Source organism: Xiphophorus maculatus, chromosome 7 (genome assembly GCF_002775205.1).
Source record: "Xiphophorus maculatus strain JP 163 A chromosome 7, X_maculatus-5.0-male, whole genome shotgun sequence".
Taxonomy (NCBI): Eukaryota; Metazoa; Chordata; class Actinopteri; order Cyprinodontiformes; family Poeciliidae; genus Xiphophorus; species Xiphophorus maculatus.
In genome coordinates, this window is record NC_036449.1 from 27176580 (window position 1) to 27195411 (window position 18832).

Below are 18832 nucleotides of genomic sequence, written 5' to 3' on the forward strand. Positions count from 1 at the left end.
TGATTTTGACATTGAACTTGAAATGGTGTAAAAGGTGTAACTGCAATTAAACATCACTGATATGTTGGAGGTAGAGAGTAGGTGAAAGGTGAAAGGCAAGGAACTAACAGGAGAGCAGAGATGATCAACGCCTTATTTAGAGAGTAGGTGAAAGGTTGTGCAGGCAATGGACATAGGAGGTTGAGCAACCCTGAGACATTAGCACAGACATCAGGAAATGTCTGTAAGACAGTGATGGATATGAGATCATCTGTCTAAGCAGTCAGAAACCCTATAAAAGGTGAGTGCAAAAGAGGAACCGTTCGTTGGATCCTCCGGGCAGCTTCGAGCCAAGAGATGGACAAAGAACTCTGCAGCTGAAGAAGAGCCGGGGCCACGGAGCCGAAGACTGTCCGGCCATGGGGACCAACCCGTCAGCCCCACAACCTGTGGCTTCAAATCGCACTTCTCTCATCGGCTGGGTTCAGACCCCAAAGACAAAGATGAAGACAAAGGCAAAGACAAAGAAGAAGAACTGGTGCCTTCCTTCCTGCCAGCACCAAGTCCTGTGTGACCTCACCATCCATGCGGAGAAGAAGCTCATCAGACCTACGGAGATCCTGGCCTTCGCCGATCAACTTCCTCCTCCTGCTGCAACACCTTCTTCATCATCAGACCTGCGGAGATCCTGGCCTTCATCGATCGGCGTCTTCCTCCTGCTGCAACACCTTCTTCATCATCAGACCTGCGGAGATCCTGGCCTTCATCGATCGGCGTCTTCCTCCTGCTGCAGCACCTTCTTCGTCGTCGTGCCAGGTCTGGGGTTCGAGGCGCCATGCTCCGTCCGTCTCTCTCAAAGGTTCCTTTTTTTTAGTTCTTAGTATCAGCAGTAGGGAAAGACAGACTAGATGATTGATTTTACTTATTTGATTATTTCTGCTACTGAATTAAGCTGTACTGACCCTTGCAAAAATGCCTTACTAATAAAATATTTAGCATAAAGAAAATCTAAAAGATGTTGTGGACATTCAGTTAATGAGTCACCTTAAAGTTCTTTGATGGTTGTAAAATAGCTGTGATGTTTGATTCTGGAGAGGAAAAAGTTTAAAATGTTTTTAAGTTGCTGGTAGCCCAAATTTAAAACGTCATCCTTGGGACTCGCCCGAGTCACTAAAACCTACCTGGTTCAATAACAAATGCAAGTTGTAAAATAAGAGAACGAGCGACCGTTAACAGGTGTGCTCTGTGAAACTAGTTGGCTGTAGGCTGCTCAGTCTGGCTAATTCACAGAGGGAAGAAGGGTGAGACACCTGGATGTAGGCCGTTAAAAATCAGGTGAATCGTTTCTCGAAACCAGCTTAAACAGAGTTTACTTCAGTTCTGGACAGGGTAAATCCCGGCAGATTTAGGAAACTCAATTAACCCGTTAGATGGAGAGCTGGTAGCACATCTCCCCTCTCAGAAGAGGAAGTAGAGAGTGAGAGAGCAGAGACAGAAAGGAGGGGGGGGGTGTTGCGCAACAACAAGTGGCGCCCGAACAGGGACTCGACTAACGGAGTAGGAGGGCCCTGCCAAGTCAGTAAAAACAGATGTGAGGATCTGAATAGCTCACTTGGTTTGTTAACTCTTAGGGAATAGAGTTAATGGTGACTGATATGGCCGTCAGTCACAACCCTTGCAGTAACTGTATGGCATACAGGTGAGGGAAAGCTTCTACTGAGGATAAATGACCGGATCCAGACAGTGAAGCTAGTAGCCAACATAGTCTAGACCCATCCCTGCTCGAGAGCGCAAAGAGAGGCTTTGGGGGATAGACAACTCGAACCGGCAGAGAGACGGAGTGATGGATGATCACTTCGAGGAGGAAAATCTGGGGAAGAAACCGGAGGAAGCCGGCCGCCCAGATCGTTTGGAAAAGGAGGAGACCTCAACAGAACTGCATCAACTTTCTACACAGCTACTGTGACTCAGACCTGAAGCAAGGGGGGACGTTGGTTCCAAGAATGAGGAACTGAAACATCAACCCCTGACAAAGGAAAGTTGGCTCAGTCTTGCTGGAGTGGTTCGTGATGTAATGCTGACAAGAAAAGAAAAGACCAGCCTGCAAGCATGCACAAGAAACACAGAAAAGTATCATCAGCTGACGATGGATGAGGAAGCACACCGCGTCCTCCACTGCAGCCATCGAGAAGACATCCGGCAACAGAGGAACAAACACCAGCAGCTGACATCATCACACAGACGCAGACATGGTTAAAGACATCCTGCTGGACCCGGAGCTTGAAATTGGGCCAGCACAACCCACCAGTAAGAAACGACCGCAAGCGACATCTGAGAAGCCAGGACAACTGGAAGGGACAATCTACACCGATGGATCCAGAAAGGGGTCCGACCAGTCGGCATACTGGGGATTTATTCTGAAGCAAGACGGCAAAGAGAGATGCCGTCAGAAAGGAAAAGCTCCCGGTAGTGCTCAAGCCGGAGAAGTAACGGCAGTACTGGAAGGATTGCTGGAGCTGGTGAAAAGGAAAATCAAGATTTGTGGAAGAAGAAAGCAGAACTGAGGCTCCGCCCGAAACTTGAGGTGCAGCGACAAGGCGCACACCTGAGAAGAAGCCCTATGGAGGGGCAAAGATGATGACCTTTCGTGCCACTAAGAAAGGTTGTCTCTGCCGGTGTCGAGGTGGGACAGAACACCTAAGGACAGGTGGTCCTAGAGTAGCACGGGGACCAGGTAGTACGGTGCGTGCATAAGGCCCTCGAATATGCAGGCGTGCTACACCCCCGTGAAGAACTGAGCAAGCAGGACTGCTGGATGTCCCTTCAGCCCATCCGATGCAGCTGTGTGACTTTGAGGTATGTGGTCGATACGCAGGGCACCCAGGGCAGCGGATGGAAGGTTTGTTCATCAAGAGCACAGTCCCATGGGGTTCAGTCTGCATGGATGTAGCAGAGCCAATGGGGACAACAGGAAAGAGAGGTGAGAAGTACCTCTTGGTGCTGATGGACACAGTGACAACTGCTAGAAGAGCAGGTCTTCCCCTGCAGAGGAACTCCGTTCACGTCACAGAAAGCAGGGAGGCGAAGACACTTCTCCTTTTTGCTCAGAGAAGGAAAAGGGAAGTTGCAGCTCGAAGTGTCACTGAAAACAGGGCAGAGAGTTTGGATTAAAGCTCAAGATCGGCCTGCAACTACGGGGATCAAGCTGAGATTCAACGCCCGAGATTTTGTAAAGCAAGTACTGAACTTCAACACAGTACTACTGATGAAGAAAGGGGTCCATGAGGAAGCAGTGCTCAAGCCAGTTCTTAGCTACAGCAAACCAGAACATTACGAGAAGATGGCCAGAGAATCAAGCACCATGCCATCCTACAGTAGACTGGCCACTATTACAGGAAGGTTGCCGTTCAAAGAACAACTTCAAGGCTTTGGACTGGGAGGGCCGTGAAGAAATTGGACTATGCTAAAGAAGAACTCCTGTCACAATCTGATGGATTAAAATGGAAAAGGATCATGATTACGGATAAAGCGTCATGATGCTTATGCTTTTTGCTTTGCTCTGCTGAACAGCCAGAATTTTTTTTTTTTTTTGAGGCCTTCTGTCTCAGCCCATCTTCCCTTCCCTAAAGAACCATCCCACATCCTGAAGAACCGACAGTTCATCCAGCGAAGGTTCCTGTAGAAGAATCAGAGCAATCCAAGTTTTCTTCGACATTCATCACCTCATGGGGGAAATCAAAACTCCAAGGAGGGGGTGTCAAGAGAAGTGGAGTTTTGATGACTACACTGAGCCCTCTGTGACAACTGAGGATGAAGAATCTGCATCTTCACATCCCAGACGAACATCTTCTCTTTCCAGGGGATGAGGACGGCGAACTGCAGGAGGGTGATGGACTCCCAGCATGTGAAAGGTCTGACCTCGTGGAGGGGGTGTCAAGAAAATCCGAGCTCATCCCACTTCCCCATGCTGGAGATTTTAGTTTAACAGTAATAATAAATAAAGTTATCTTTAAAATGAATCACTCAAGTGACATCAAGGCCCAACAGTAGACTTAAGTGTCAATAAAGTTAGTTTAACAGTAATAATAAATAAAGTTATCTTTAAAATGAATCACTCAAGTGATATCTAGGCCCAACAGTAGACTTAAGTGTCAATAAAATAAATCTGGTTGTGTGTGTTGTTTTTGTCTCATGCAAACTTTGCTTTAATTTTACTTTTTTCTATCTAATCATAAGAAATCATAGTCAGTCAGAGAGAGTCATTAAACAGGAAAAGCAGGTTTCCTGGAAAAAGAGGAAGTAAGTTCCAGCCTGCAGATTTATAAAAATAGCTGAGACTATTCTTTATTTCAAAGGTAAAGTTTTAAAGAATGAAATCTAAACATTTTTGAGTAATTTGATAAGATTCAAAGTAAAATACTTATATTAATATTGGTTTACTTGTAATAATACTTACAGTTACATTTGTGGGAACACTTACAAGAAAAACAAGTAACTGTAACTTTGGCATCAAATAATTAGAATCATGGATTATTCTTGGTTTCTTTTCAGAAAAACATCTGTAATAACTCACATTAAGATTATAATAAGTATAATTAATAAGTTATGGTTATAAAATCATAAATGAATGATAAATCAGAGAAGCTAAAGAAAATAAATGTGATATAAATGTGATTTTGACATTGAACTTGAAATGGTGTAAAAGGTGTAACTGCAATTAAACATCACTGATATGTTGGAGGTAGAGAGTAGGTGAAAGGTGAAAGGCAAGGAACTAACAGGAGAGCAGAGATGATCAACGCCTTATTTAGAGAGTAGGTGAAAGGTTGTGCAGGCAATGGACATAGGAGGTTGAGCAACCCTGAGACATTAGCACAGACATCAGGAAATGTCTGTAAGACAGTGATGGATATGAGATCATCTGTCTAAGCAGTCAGAAACCCTATAAAAGGTGAGTGCAAAAGAGGAACCGTTCGTTGGATCCTCCGGGCAGCTTCGAGCCAAGAGATGGACAAAGAACTCTGCAGCTGAAGAAGAGCCGGGGCCACGGAGCCGAAGACTGTCCGGCCATGGGGACCAACCCGTCAGCCCCACAACCTGTGGCTTCAAATCGCACTTCTCTCATCGGCTGGGTTCAGACCCCAAAGACAAAGATGAAGACAAAGGCAAAGACAAAGAAGAAGAACTGGTGCCTTCCTTCCTGCCAGCACCAAGTCCTGTGTGACCTCACCATCCATGCGGAGAGGAGGCTCATCAGACCTACAGAGATCCCTGCCTTCATCGATCGGCGTCTTCCTCCTGCTGCAACACCTTCTTCATCATCAGACCTGCGGAGATCCTGGCCTTCATCGATCGGCGTCTTCCTCCTGCCGCAGCACCTTCTTCGTCGTCGTGCCAGGTCTGGGGTTCGAGGCGTCAAGCTCCGTCCGTCTCTCTCAAAGGTTCCTTTTTTTTAGTTCTCAGTCAGCAGTAGGGAAAGACAGACTAGATGACTGATTTTACTTATTTGATTATTTCTGCTACTGAATTAAGCTGTACTGACCCTTGCAAAAATGCCTTACTAATAAAATATTTAGCATAAAGAAAATCTAAAAGATGTTGTGGACATTCAGTTAATGAGTCACCTTAAAGTTCTTTGATGGTTGTAAAATAGCTGTGATGTTTGATTCTGGAGAGGAAAAAGTTTAAAATGTTTTTAAGTTGCTGGTAGCCCAAATTTAAAACGTCATCCTTGGGACTCGCCCGAGTCACTAAAACCTACCTGGTTCAATAACAAATGCAAGTTGTAAAATAAGAGAACGAGCGACCGTTAACAGGTGTGCTCTGTGAAACTAGTTGGCTGTAGGCTGCTCAGTCTGGCTAATTCACAGAGGGAAGAAGGGTGAGACACCTGGATGTAGGCCGTTAAAAATCAGGTGAATCGTTTCTCGAAACCAGCTTAAACAGAGTTTACTTCAGTTCTGGACAGGGTAAATCCCGGCAGATTTAGGAAACTCAATTAACCCGTTAGATGGAGAGCTGGTAGCACATCTCCCCTCTCAGAAGAGGAAGCAGAGAGTGAGAGAGTAGAGACAGGAAGGAGGGGGGGGGTGTTGCGCAACAACACTGCCTAAAGATGTCAAAGTAACCTGGACGAACAACTCTGGCAGAATCGTCCACATGGATCAGAGGTGTTCATGCAACTCAATAAGGCTTGAAGAGCAATACAGGCTGTACAGAAGCAGAACAGAAATGAAGAATAGATTTCATCTTGGAGACTTCAGTTTGATCTTGAAGAACCCCACAGACAGAGACACAGACACCTACATCTGCACCATCTCCAACAGTTCGGAAAAAGTCCTGATCCAGAAACAAGTGGTGCTAAATGTCAGAAGTAAGTACAATAATTACTGATCACATTTTACCCTTGATAACATACCTATTAAAACTAGGGGAATGGGATTTTATTCTGAGTTATTAATACGAAAGTTTGAGTGAGACTGTGTGTTAAAGAAATATAATACTAACAAAAGTAATGTAACACAGAATAGTATGATGGATGCTATAAAACAAATTATTATTATAGAACTTTATTAGATATTTAGGAGTCCCAGGATGCAGCCATTGTGCAAAAACACTTGTTAGTTCAGGATGATGTGAAGCTGGTTTCTGTCTCCAGCATTCATTTGGTGAGACAGAGGTACAGTCTAGAGATGTCACAATCACAGGGCATGTGGACCGGTATAACCTGTGTAAAATTAAATATTAGAATAAACTTTCATGTTTCAGTTTAGTTCTTCAAATGCAGGATTAAATTTATAAATGTGTACAAAGGTTTATTTGTGGTTTTATTTCAATAATAGCTTGTTATAAAAACAGTATCTGCTTTTTTCAGATTCTAACTTTCTTCTCTTCTCCATCCAGCTGGACCTGACTCTCTCATCATAGCCATAGACTTTGGTTCAGGATTCAGTGGCTACGCCTTCAATGTTAAACCCAGAGAGGAAGGAGGTGAGACCCAGATAAAGAGATGGAGTAATGGACTTGGACTAGACACCCCAAAGACTCCAACCTGCATCCTGTTTGATGAACATGAAGAATTTATGAAGTTTGGTTATGAAGCTAAAACAGCATTTACCAATATGAGAGAAGAAGAAGCTGAGAAACATTATTTCTTTGAACAGTTCAAGACGACTGTCCTTAGCAGAGTAAGTAAAATAAAGATCTGCAGAAAGATCTTCTTCTTTCTTGGATCCTATCATGTTTTCTATGAACACACCTGTCTTCTCATTTTGAAACTCTGTTACTATTTGAATAATCTGAATATAGTTTAAACCTGAACTCTACCCTCTTCACAGCTTTCCACCTACTGACATGTAAATAGGTTTTATCTCTGTGTCCTTATACAGTTGACCCCAGGGTTAGGGGCCAGCCTCCTGCGAATAGCTGAGGCACCTCTAAAAACGCTCAGAACTGCCAATTTTAATAACTCAAGCACCAACTATATGTTAATATGTGTTAATGCATAAAGTGAAAAACGTCTTAGCACTACTGCAGAAGCTAACATCTACAGTTCCTCTTATTTCTGTTCTGGGGATAAAGACAACTACTGCAGAGGAAAATAAAATCATCTCCTGGATTGGCTCCTTTGCAACTGTGAACCAATAGCAATCCAGTTGGCATTGCAAGTTCTCAAGCTGCATTTTCTTTGGGATATTTAAATATGAATGTGAAAAACTCACAAATAGTATAATTTTACCCAAATTACTTGGAATCACATTCCACAGAAAAATCTGCTAATATACAGAAAGCCACAATGTAACAAACTTAATTGTACATATAGCAAACCTTTTTTATATTATTATTTTAAATGTCCTTCTTGTGAGCAAAGCGAGATCAAAGTCAATTTTTTTTCCCAGGACTTCAGCAAGCTGACAGTTAAAGTAGCCAACGACAAGTCAATGACAACGTTGAAGGTCTTTGCAGAAGTTTTGCGATTCCTGAAGGACGATGCTCTGAAAACCATTAAAGATCTAGAAGGTGGAGAGTTCACAGCTGATGACTTCACCTGGGTGCTGACTGTTCCTGAACTCTTGAAAGATTCCACTAAAGAGCTCATAATAAAATCTGCAACTCAGGTAACATCATGTTTTTAAAGTCAACATCAGCTCTGAAATGTTCAGCAGAATCAGACTTTTGGTTTCTCCTCCAGGCTGGTCTTGTAACAGACGACACTAGAAGCAAAGTGATGTTTGTTTTGGAGTCAGAAGCAGCTTTGACCTGGTGTTTGAAGCTTCAATCTGATGGTTTCATCACACAGAACCACAGCAGAGACTCACAGGATCAATCTGCAGGAGCAGCAGAACCTGATACCAGCTGTAACGGTACTGTGTGGATCTATAACGTCTGGCATACAAACATCCAGAATCAGAATGTTTTATTGTTGTTGTACAGATGCACAACAAAATTAATTTCAGTACAACACATCCAACGAAAGACACATAAACAAGCGAAGTCAACAAAGAGAGTTGCCAGGGGCTGTAGACATTCATTAGGTTAGATGAAATGACAACATCAGGAAGGATGAGGGGGAAAAAAATCATTTCCCGTACTATTAGGGGTTGCAAAAAACCTCTGTAACCAAAAGTATTGGCTCACCTGCTTTGACTCATATACAAGCTTAAGTGACATCCCATTCCTAATCTATAAGGCTCAATATGACATTGGTCCACCCTTTGTAGCCAGAACATCTTCTACTCTTCTGGGAAGGCTGTCCACAAGGTTTAGGAGTGTTTATGGAGATTTTTGACCATTATTCCAGAAGCACATTTGTGAGGTCACAAACTGATGTTGGACGAGAAGGCCTGGCTCTGAGCCTTCTCTTTAATTCATTCCAAAGGTGTTCTATTGGGCTGACTCTATACAGGCCAGTCAAGTTTATCCACAACAGACTTTGCCTTCCATGTCATTATGGAAATTGCTTTGCGCTTTGGTGCACAGTCATGTTAGATGAGGAAGGGGCTGGCTCCAAACTGTTCCCACAAAGTTGGGAGCATGAAATTGTCCAAAATTGTCCTGAAAGATAAGCCCACACCATAATCCTCCCTCCACCAAATTTTCCACTTGGTACAATGCAGTAAATCAGATTGCCAGAGTAATTCACCAGAGAATGCTCTTTCACTGCTCTAGAGTCCAGTGGGGTTGTTCTTTAAACAACTGCATCTGAAACTTTGCATTGCACTTGGTGATGTATGGCTAGGATGAAGCTGATCTACCGTGGAAACCCAGTCCATAAAGCTCTTTGCTCACTGTTCTTGAGCTAATCTGAAGACCACACGAAACTCGGAGGTCTGTAGTGATAGACTCTGCAGAAAGTTGGTGACCTCTTCACACTATGCACTTTTGCATCCGCTGACCCCGCTCCTTCAGTTTACATGGCCTACCTCTTTGTGGCCTAGTTGCTATCGTTCCCAAACACTTCAATTTTCTTATAACACAACTGACAGTTGACTGTGGAGTATTTAGTAGCCAGGGCATTTCACAACTGGATTTGATTCACAGGTGGCATCCTATCACAGTTCCACGCTGGAAATCACTGCTCCTGAGAGCGACCCATTCTTTCACAGGTGCTTGTACAGTCTGCATGCCTGGATGCTTAATTTTATACACCTGTGGCCATGGAAGTGATTGGAACACCTGATTCTGATAATTTGGATGGGTGAGCAAATACGTTAGGCAATATAGTGTATAGGCAACATTTAGAGACAACATGCCAGCGAAGACGGTGCGATAAGATAGGGTGTGTTTATAACCACTAAATGTGTGTGTTAATGTGTAGTATAAGAAAGTCTGTTAACCCTGTACAGTCAGCTCTCCCAGCCAACAGTCTCTGATACTGTGGTAGTTTATCCTTATCGAAGTATCCTTCGAGCACCCTGCCACAGTTTCACAAATGTGTCAGAGGAGGAAGGTCAGAAGAGTGTCTTGTTTACATATCTTCCATTTACTCCATGAACCCGTAACGTTTCCGGCTGGGTCCATTTGTTTGGACTAATCATATCCTGGACTTATCCTAAATACAAATAATGATTTCATGTATTAGGGCTGCACAGTGGAACAGTTGGTAGCACTGTTGCCTTGCATCAATAAGGTCCTGGGTTCAAATCCCAGCGCGGGGTCTTTCTGTGTGGAGTTTGCATGTTCTCCCTGTGGATTCTCTCCAGGTAATCTGGCTTCCACTCATATTTCAAAAATATGACTGTCAAATTGATTGATCTCTGTAAATTCTGTGAGTGTGTGTGCATGATTGTTTGTCCTGTCTGTCTGTCTCTGTGTTGTCCTGCGATGGACTGTCCAGGGTGACCCAACCTCTCACAAATTGGCCGGTGGAGATGGGCAACAGCACTGCTCATTACCCCACTAGTGATAAGATTGTACAGTAATAGATGGATGGATTTCATGTATTAAGGGAAACAAACTATCCAAACCAACTTGACTCTATGTAAAACAGTAATTTATCTCCTAACACCTGGTAGTGCCACCCTTCATGGCAAGCCTTCAAACTCACTGAGGAGAAATGTTGCTCCAGTGATGTTTGCTGAATCATTTTAATTCAGCCACATTGGATAGTTTTCTAGCATGAGTTCATACATGTAACTGTGTTACAGTGTTATTCTAAACAGTAACCTGATGGTCACTCTGTCAGAGATGTAATTCCTCTGTGGAGAGAGGAAATCTTTCTATAATGACATCTAGAAAGTTCCATCTCTGCAACAATCCACCAACCAGGTCTGGATGGTAGAGTGGCCAAACAAACACAAATCCGTAAGAAGAGGCATATGGCAGAGCATCTGGAGTTTGCTCTCATAAGAAACAAGATTCTCTGGTCTAACGAGACAAAGATTGAACTCTTTGGTGTGAATGCCATCATTTTTGGAGGCAACTAGACATGATTCATTAGTAGCCAATACCATTTCTACATTGAAGCATGGTGGTGGCAGCATTAAATGGGAATGGGAACAGAGGAAAAGATGAAAGCAGCAATGTACAGAGACATTCTGGATGGAAATCTGCTTCAGAGCAATCTTGACCTCAGACTGGGCCAACGGTTCAGCAGAAAAACCACCCAAGATCTCAATGGCTTCAGAACCTTTGCCCAGGTCCAGAGTTGAATCTGACTGAAGATTTCCACAGAGATCTGAAAACTTCATATAAATGTCAGAATTACCACTTGAGTAGCCAGATTGAATGTCAACAAAGTCAATTGATGTAAATATTGAACTACATATAGTCCATGTAGTTGTTTTTTCAGTAGCTCATGTCACTCACTAAGCCACTCAGATGATTTAGAAAAACTAGCTCTTGTTTGTCTTTGGCAACGTGACATTTTGAAATTCAGACCTTGACACAGGCTGCATGTGGACACACACAGGCAACTCCATTTCACAACACAGACTTAAAGGCTTTATTATGAGACATAACCTCACAATTTTTCTGCCTTTTTTCCTCTTTCTCTGATTGGTTCAAGGAAATGCTCTGACTCTGGGTCATCACTGATCTGGAAACTTCTTTTCCAGAGATTTTGAGCATTTCCTTGGCAACAGAAACTAAGGATAAATGAACTTTCCCAAAAACCTAAATATACTTGTGAAAACATTGATCATTGTTCGTAGAGCAGCTCAGTGAGTTTCTGTGTTTCTACAGATCCAGCAGGAAGTCAGGAGGCCGTACAGTTTACTGTGGAACCAGAAGAAACCAAAGTCCTGCTGGAGACCCAAAGCGACGGGAAACGGTACCTTGTTGTCGACTGTGGAGGTAAAAATTACTCACCGTTATTTAAATGTTTAGTGAGAGACGAGTTTTAAAAATCTGTGTTCACACTAAGAGACACAATAAACATATTGAATTGATCTTTTTGATCGTTTGCTAAATATGAGTTAAATTGTTTAACGTTTTCTGATATTTATCATTTAATCTGTTTTATTCTCTTCCTGTTAACAGATTACAGTCACTTCACTGTCCATGACGTCCTGAAAGGAGGAGCCCTGAAGACGAAGCACGAGGCTCCTAAAAATGATCTGGAAGGACAAACTGTAGAGAGAAAATTCAAACAGTTTCTGAGAGAAATATTTTGTGATGGTGTCTGGGATGAATATGAGCAAAACTTCGCCAGTGAGGTTAAAAAAATCATGTATGATTTTACTCGTCTCAAACATTTGGATGAAGATGTTCAGATCAGTTGCCCGGATAACCTGAAAGACGAGGCTCAGAAAAAGAAACAGATTGAAACGTTCTTTGATTCAGTGGAAGGAGCTTCCTGGGATGATGGATCTATCAGAATCTCCAGAGAAAAACTGAGATTTTTCTATGATGAGAATCTGCAGAGAATCACCGAGAGACTCAGAGAAATATTAGACAATAATCTCAACATTGGTTATATTGTGTTAGTGGGAGGATTTGCTGAGAACCAGATTCTACGTCAGCACATCACTGATCAGTTTGAACCTCAGTATAAAGTCCTGTGTCCTCTTAGACCCCAGGAAGCAATCCTGAAAGGAGCCGTAGAGTTGGGGAGAAACCCGAAGTTGGTGGAGTCTCAGAGAAAACATCCAGCTTGGTTCAAATGTTTATCATGAGATTTATTTTTCTGTTTTTTACTATAATTTCTTAATGCAAGTAGTCTTTGAGGTACAAAGAGTGAAGTTTTCATTTTCATAAATACAACAAATTACCAGCAACTAATACTACTAATAAAAAATAATGATAACTTTAATGGTGATTTTTAATCACAGATTAAAGTTAAAATAAACTGACAGAAATAAGAAACTTTAAATTCTTAACATCCGAATTAAAAATAATGTGCTGACAGTCATCAAATATCAGTATAATGTTAAATGTTGTTAATTCTGTAGTGTAATTGAAGTTTCTTGTATTTTAGTTTGACTCTTTTTTTTTCATCAGTTTTATTTTGGTGAGCCCGGCACTTCCTGTTCTCTCTACTTCCTGCTTTCTTTCATTTCTGAGTTTCTGCTGTTGGTTTGGTTGGTTTTGACTCTCATGTCTGTTTCCATTTATCAGATTCTGCTTTTTGTGCTTACTTCCTGTTGTTCCTTTCATTCTCTTTGATTCTCTCTTTTCTCTTTTCCCAGTTTTTCTCACAGCTGTTTCCACTCTGATAATTGTTAGGTAGGTAAGACAAGGTAATTTCATTTATATAGCACATTTTCAACAACAACACAATTCAAAGTGCTTTACATAAATTAAAAGGGAAATTCAAATAAAATAACAAACCAAAGGAAAGAGCAAAATGGTTCTGATTTCCATTCTTGGATTTATTTGGTTTAACGTTTTTTCTTTTATTTTCTAACTTTCTTTTCTAGTCATTAAATATTTTTCTCTATGATTCCACCTCTACTTCTATCATGTCTACATTTGACTCCTCCACACATCCACCAGTGTTTCAGTGGTTAAACTGGACATGAACTCTTCTGGGCTCCAGAACATTTGGCAACATTACATCTGTAAAAGTCAGATTTTTATTTTGTATGTTTTGGTTCTGAATAATTCAGACACTATGTTTGTTTGTTTGTTTTTGGTGGGGGGTCAGTTTACACATACCTAATATGTATTTTGTATTTTACACTACATTTATATTTGTAAGACTTTTTTTCATTGTCCATTTTTCTCTGAGTAGAACTTGATACAAACAAATCAGTTCTACAGAATTTAATTTGTAAAGTAAATAAAAAAATAAGTTAGTTTAACTTTAACCTGCTCCTGTCTTTCTTCACTTTGTTGGGGTTTAGATTTTATTTTTATTTTTGGCTGACTGATGCTAATCAGACTGAGGTTGCAGTAAATCTTAGCAACTGTAAAAATTACCTAAACTTGTGTAGACTAAACAACCAATCAGGAAGCAGGTTTAGTTTTAAAAGTCAATGGTGCACAGCAGTGGGGAGGATGGTACCAGGAGAAGCAGAGACCAGAACCAGAGGAGACAAAGTAGGATAAACCAAAACAAACCCAGCATGGAGACGAGGGGCAGCAGTAACTAGATGTGCAGCAGCTGCACCAGTCAGTGCAGAGAGAGGCAGAGGACATTAGGATCTGTGACTCTGTGTCAGACGTCTTTACTACAATCTGCCTGTGCTATCTTTTTAATTACCATAGTTTTCTTACCTAGTTTAACAAGTATATCATCTTAAGTAATTAGACATTATTTCAGAAACAAATAAAAATGCATATGAAAATGTATGAGCCATACATAAAAATATTTTTATTCTAATTCTTCTCACATTTCCTACAGGTAACTGCTGCAGTAATAAATTTAGTCACTAGATGGCGGACTTTTCCCAGAAAAGACTTGTCTTGGTTTAAATAGCGTCACATTTAACTCTAGGATGATACAGTTTTCGAGTCCTGCCTACATCGGCTTACCAGGGCCAAAAGGCCGGAGTCCACCCTGACGACTCTGATGGCTCAAATTAGCATCCCTTCTTCAATTGTAAATGTGGTCGTTGACCGTCAGGCCAGAAGGTAGGAATGTGAATAGTCCATGTTGGGGGTGGGTATCTATGATACCTGCAGGAGATCAGGTCTCCTGTAGGTAGTGCTCTTCAGTTTAGTTTTGAAGCATACATGAAGTGTTTTTGGAGAGATGTGACCTTTTGCAGCTGATCCATGATGTTGTGCTGCATTATCCAGGTCATTTTGCCAAATGTACATAGAGTTTGCAAAACATACAATCTGTTTCAAGAAATGTGCAAAGGTTTTTCTAAAAGAAATTAGTAATGTTTCTCTTTGAAATAAAGCTAAGAGGGTATAAAATGACAGTTTAGAAATAAACTAACCAAATTAATTGTGTTGATCCACCTCAAAAAAACATGGAAAAAGTGTAAGCAAAAGAGATCTGGGTCTCAGGAGGTTATAATGATTTCATTGTGCTTTGGTGCGCCAGTAATGGCTTTATTTACAGAACAATACGCCTGATGAAACTAGATTATGGAATGCAGGCTAAAGTTCTTCAGGTCAGGTCAGACGACCCATCTCTGGGCTACAAAAGGTAGAAATGTAAAACGACCCTTATCTGGTCATTACCGGGGGTTTCGACCTCCCCCCTGAAGTTTTGATAGAGGGTCAAAAGACTATACAGAAACTGAGATTGGCATCCCTTCTTCAAGTGTGAATGTGGCCATTGACCGTCGGGCCATAAGGTGGGAGTGTGAATAGTCCATGTTGGGGGTGGGTATCTATGATACCTGCAGGAGATCAGGTCTCCTGTAGGTAGTGCTCTTCAGTTTAGTTTTGAAGCATACATGAAGTGTTTTTGGAGAGATGTGACCTTTTGCAGCTGATCCATGATGTTGTGCTAAATTAGTAATGTTTCTCTTTGAAATAAAGCTAAGAGGGTATAAAATGACAGTTTAGAAATAAACTAACCAAATTAATTGTGTTGATCCACCTCAAAAAAACATGGAAAAAGTGTAAGCAAAAGAGATCTGGGTCTCAGGAGGTTATAATGATTTCATTGTGCTTGGGTGCGCCAGTAATGGCCTTATTTACGGAACAAAAGCGCCTGTTGAAAACAGCTAATACATTGGAACCTCAAACATTGTCCTGAGCCGTATGCAACGAAATTTCGTTCTTTATACACCCTGTGCATTGAAAATGACAACAAAGTCAGTCTAAGTCGAAGTCGAAGTCTAAGTCTATTGTGCAACTGTGAGATGCGTTGAGGCCATTACCAGGGTACTGATAAGGTAATGGCCCTATTTACAGAACAAAAGCACCTGCTAGAGAAAATCCTTCAGGCCAGTTGGACTATCGAAGCCGATATAGGTATACGTCAAAGTGGACTAACTCTAGCCATTCTAGTGACGTCAGAGCTGCTAGAAGTTGAGTCTGAACAGAGACCTTCATCATCATCTGAGCTCCTCCTCTTCCTCCTGTGACAGACAGAGGAGATCTCAGAGGAGATGTTTAGGTGTTTCCCTTCTGTCACACCTGGATTGAATTTATGGGTGATCAACAGGTTTCTGCAGTGCTTGATGGTCATGCAATCATTTGAATCAGCTGTTCTGGAATAAAGGCACATCTAAAACATGCAGAGCAGGGGGGCCTGAGGACTGGATTAGTGTGGCCATTTAATATGAGGCTTACTGAAAATTTCAAAATAAAAGCCTCAATATTCCTCTCAGGTAAGTGCACTGTAGGCAATTACCTCCATTATCTTTTTCTCTCATGTTAAGGCGCTGACTTGCTCAGCAAGGCAGTTCATTAGCATTAGCCTTTTAGCTTAAATAAACTTTTAGCTGTTTTTCTTACTTATTAGCCATGTTTAGGTCACTGAATGTAGGAAGTCAATGTAAGACAACATTCTAATGATATCCCACATGCTACTGACAGCATTCATGCTAACATTAGCATTTTGGCTAATTTTTGCTTATACACTAATTTTAACAAACTGAATGGTGCAAGTCCATGTTAGTCAACATGTTTGTTACTCTCCACAGGTTATTGACTACAATTTAGCTAAGCTTAGCATTAATGCTAATTTTTAGCATCAGAACGCTGGGTCCAAACCGACGGGCACACTTTGGTAAGCCCCGGTTAAATTTTTTCAGGAATTTTCTAGTAATTAACTGTTTAACTAGTTCAGGAGAGAAGAGCTTGAAAAGACTAAAGTTCCTCATAATAAAACTCCAAAGAAAATTAGTGCTGCAACTAATGATTATTTTAGAAATCAGTTATTCTGATGACTAATCAGATTTTTAAAAAATTTTCACATTCTGCAAATTTGTAATTTAACCACAAAAAACCATTTCAGTGTTTAAAATGCAATAACAGCTCTCTTTTTGTGAATGTTTGATTATTTATTGCAAAGGAAGCATTTGCAGCTACAACAATACTTATGAACGTGTGACAAGCTTTCTGTTTGACTGAATGTCAACACAGTTTAGGGCTGATCTGTTGACTACTTTAATAATCACACAGCAAAATGTGTTTAATAGGTGATTTGTATATTTGATATGATATTTAATCCAGTTGAAGCTAAAACTGCCACTTGAAGAGTTCTGGGTTATTTTAAATACAAAATGCTTGCATTTATTTGTCAATTTTACCTTAATTACTGCTCTCAATGTGATGTTCTTTCAGAAAATGTTTATTTTTTTGTCTGTAAACTTCAATTAATGATTCTTTTTCTAAATTGGTTGTAGATTATTTAAATAATCGATTAATAATGATTCATCTGATTAATCGTTTGAGCCCTAAAGAAAATCCATCTCTGTTCTTCAATATCATTTTTCTGTCCTTCATTTATAATAATTTCTTTCTGCTCCTCTTGAAGCTCTTCAGTTTATCTCCACACCAAATTATGATTGTGTTATGATTTTAAAATATATCACAGCATTCATTGCAGGTAGATGCTTTTTCCTTCACATTTAACTTGATAAAGAGAGAAACTTCCTTCACAGTTTTGAACATGTTCACATTTTCTGTACCAAGATTGATATGGTTTATTATTAATGACAAGAATATTTTCTCCTTATCGAGTTTCTCATTCTTCACATGTCTTTTAAGTTCAGTCCAGACATTAAATTTTTTGAAATCTGAATAAAAAATGGATGGATGAATTTCTGCACAGTTTTTTTTTTTTTTTAACGGACCCTGGTGTCACAACATCTGATTGTCAAAGAATTTTGTGTAATGTTCGGTTTGAGAGCGACCTCTGGTGGCAGCAAGCAGGGACTGCAGTTTCTTTCGCATCTTCTCATCATCTTACTTTTCACTACTGGGTGCACAATGTAACAGAAATCTCATCCACAGCACCCATCTTTTCTTTCCTTCATTTATTTTATGACTCAAATCTGTTTATTTTAAATAAATAAAATTAGATTACCATTAAAAAAATCAAACACGATGCACACATTTAATAGTTTGACGCTGATGTAGGAGCTGTTTGTTTGTGAAACCTGGCTCAAATTACTGAAGTCATAACCTACTAAGCTTCTTTACAATAACAATAAAAACACATTTGCATCCCTCCTGTGTTGTGCAGTCAGTAACTGCACTGAGGATTTTATTCAGTTTTTGTGTTGATTCATAATATCCAGAGCATAAAGCCTTATTGGCAGGAAAAGAGACCTGGTTGGTGTTACAGGCTGAATAATGATAATTAGTTCTAGTTAGATTAACTGTCACTAATCATTGATCTAGAATATAGGAACAATATGAGTTTACCACAATTCAAACATTTTTTTGGTTTAATAATTTCATGAATTATTTCAAGTTGTGTTTCTTATGCTGTGAATTTGTTCTTACTGTACAGAATGTTATTCTAAGTTTGTGTTAATTTGCATGTTTTGATTTTCCTGTCACTGCTGGTGTTTCTAAGTTTGTCAATAATTTCTTTTCTATTCTATAAAGATTGAATATTACAGAAGATTATAGAAAAAATATTTTTTTTCTGCTTAAAAATGTTTTAAGCAGAAATATCAGGTTTCTATAAAGTATGTTCATTACTTTGCTTTCAACAGGAAGATGAGGCACCAGAACCAAAAATGTATTTGACCTGAAGGTCGTTGTCAAAGCAACCTGGACTTCCTGAACATGTTAGCAGAACCACAGGCTGATATTCTTCATGGCTCCATGATCATTTAAATATAATTTCATTTTTGATCTGAAATATTTCATTCTGCTTTATGAATCTATATTAGTGTCACTTTCTGAAACAAGAGACAAAAATGTTACTTTTTCATTAAGTCTTCATTTTTTGAGTCACATTTGATGTTAAATATATAAAATAAATACTTTTTAAAAATTATTCAGCAGAATTTTATGTGTTAACTTTTCCTCGTGTTTTGAAGAATAAATA

General features: G+C 40.2%; 1 protein-coding gene across 1 annotated transcript; it reads left to right on the plus strand.

The window, feature by feature from the left end:
* The first annotated feature begins 6395 nt into the window (after positions 1-6395).
* On the plus strand, positions 6396-13584 carry LOC102217489 (heat shock 70 kDa protein 12A-like). Its single transcript, XM_023337162.1, has 5 exons — positions 6396-7166; positions 7878-8096; positions 8171-8342; positions 11662-11772; positions 11959-13584. Exons 1-5 carry the CDS (start codon positions 7062-7064, stop codon positions 12591-12593), a joined length of 1242 nt encoding a protein of 413 aa, XP_023192930.1. The 5' UTR covers positions 6396-7061; the 3' UTR covers positions 12594-13584.
* Positions 13585-18832: the final 5248 nt, after the last annotated feature.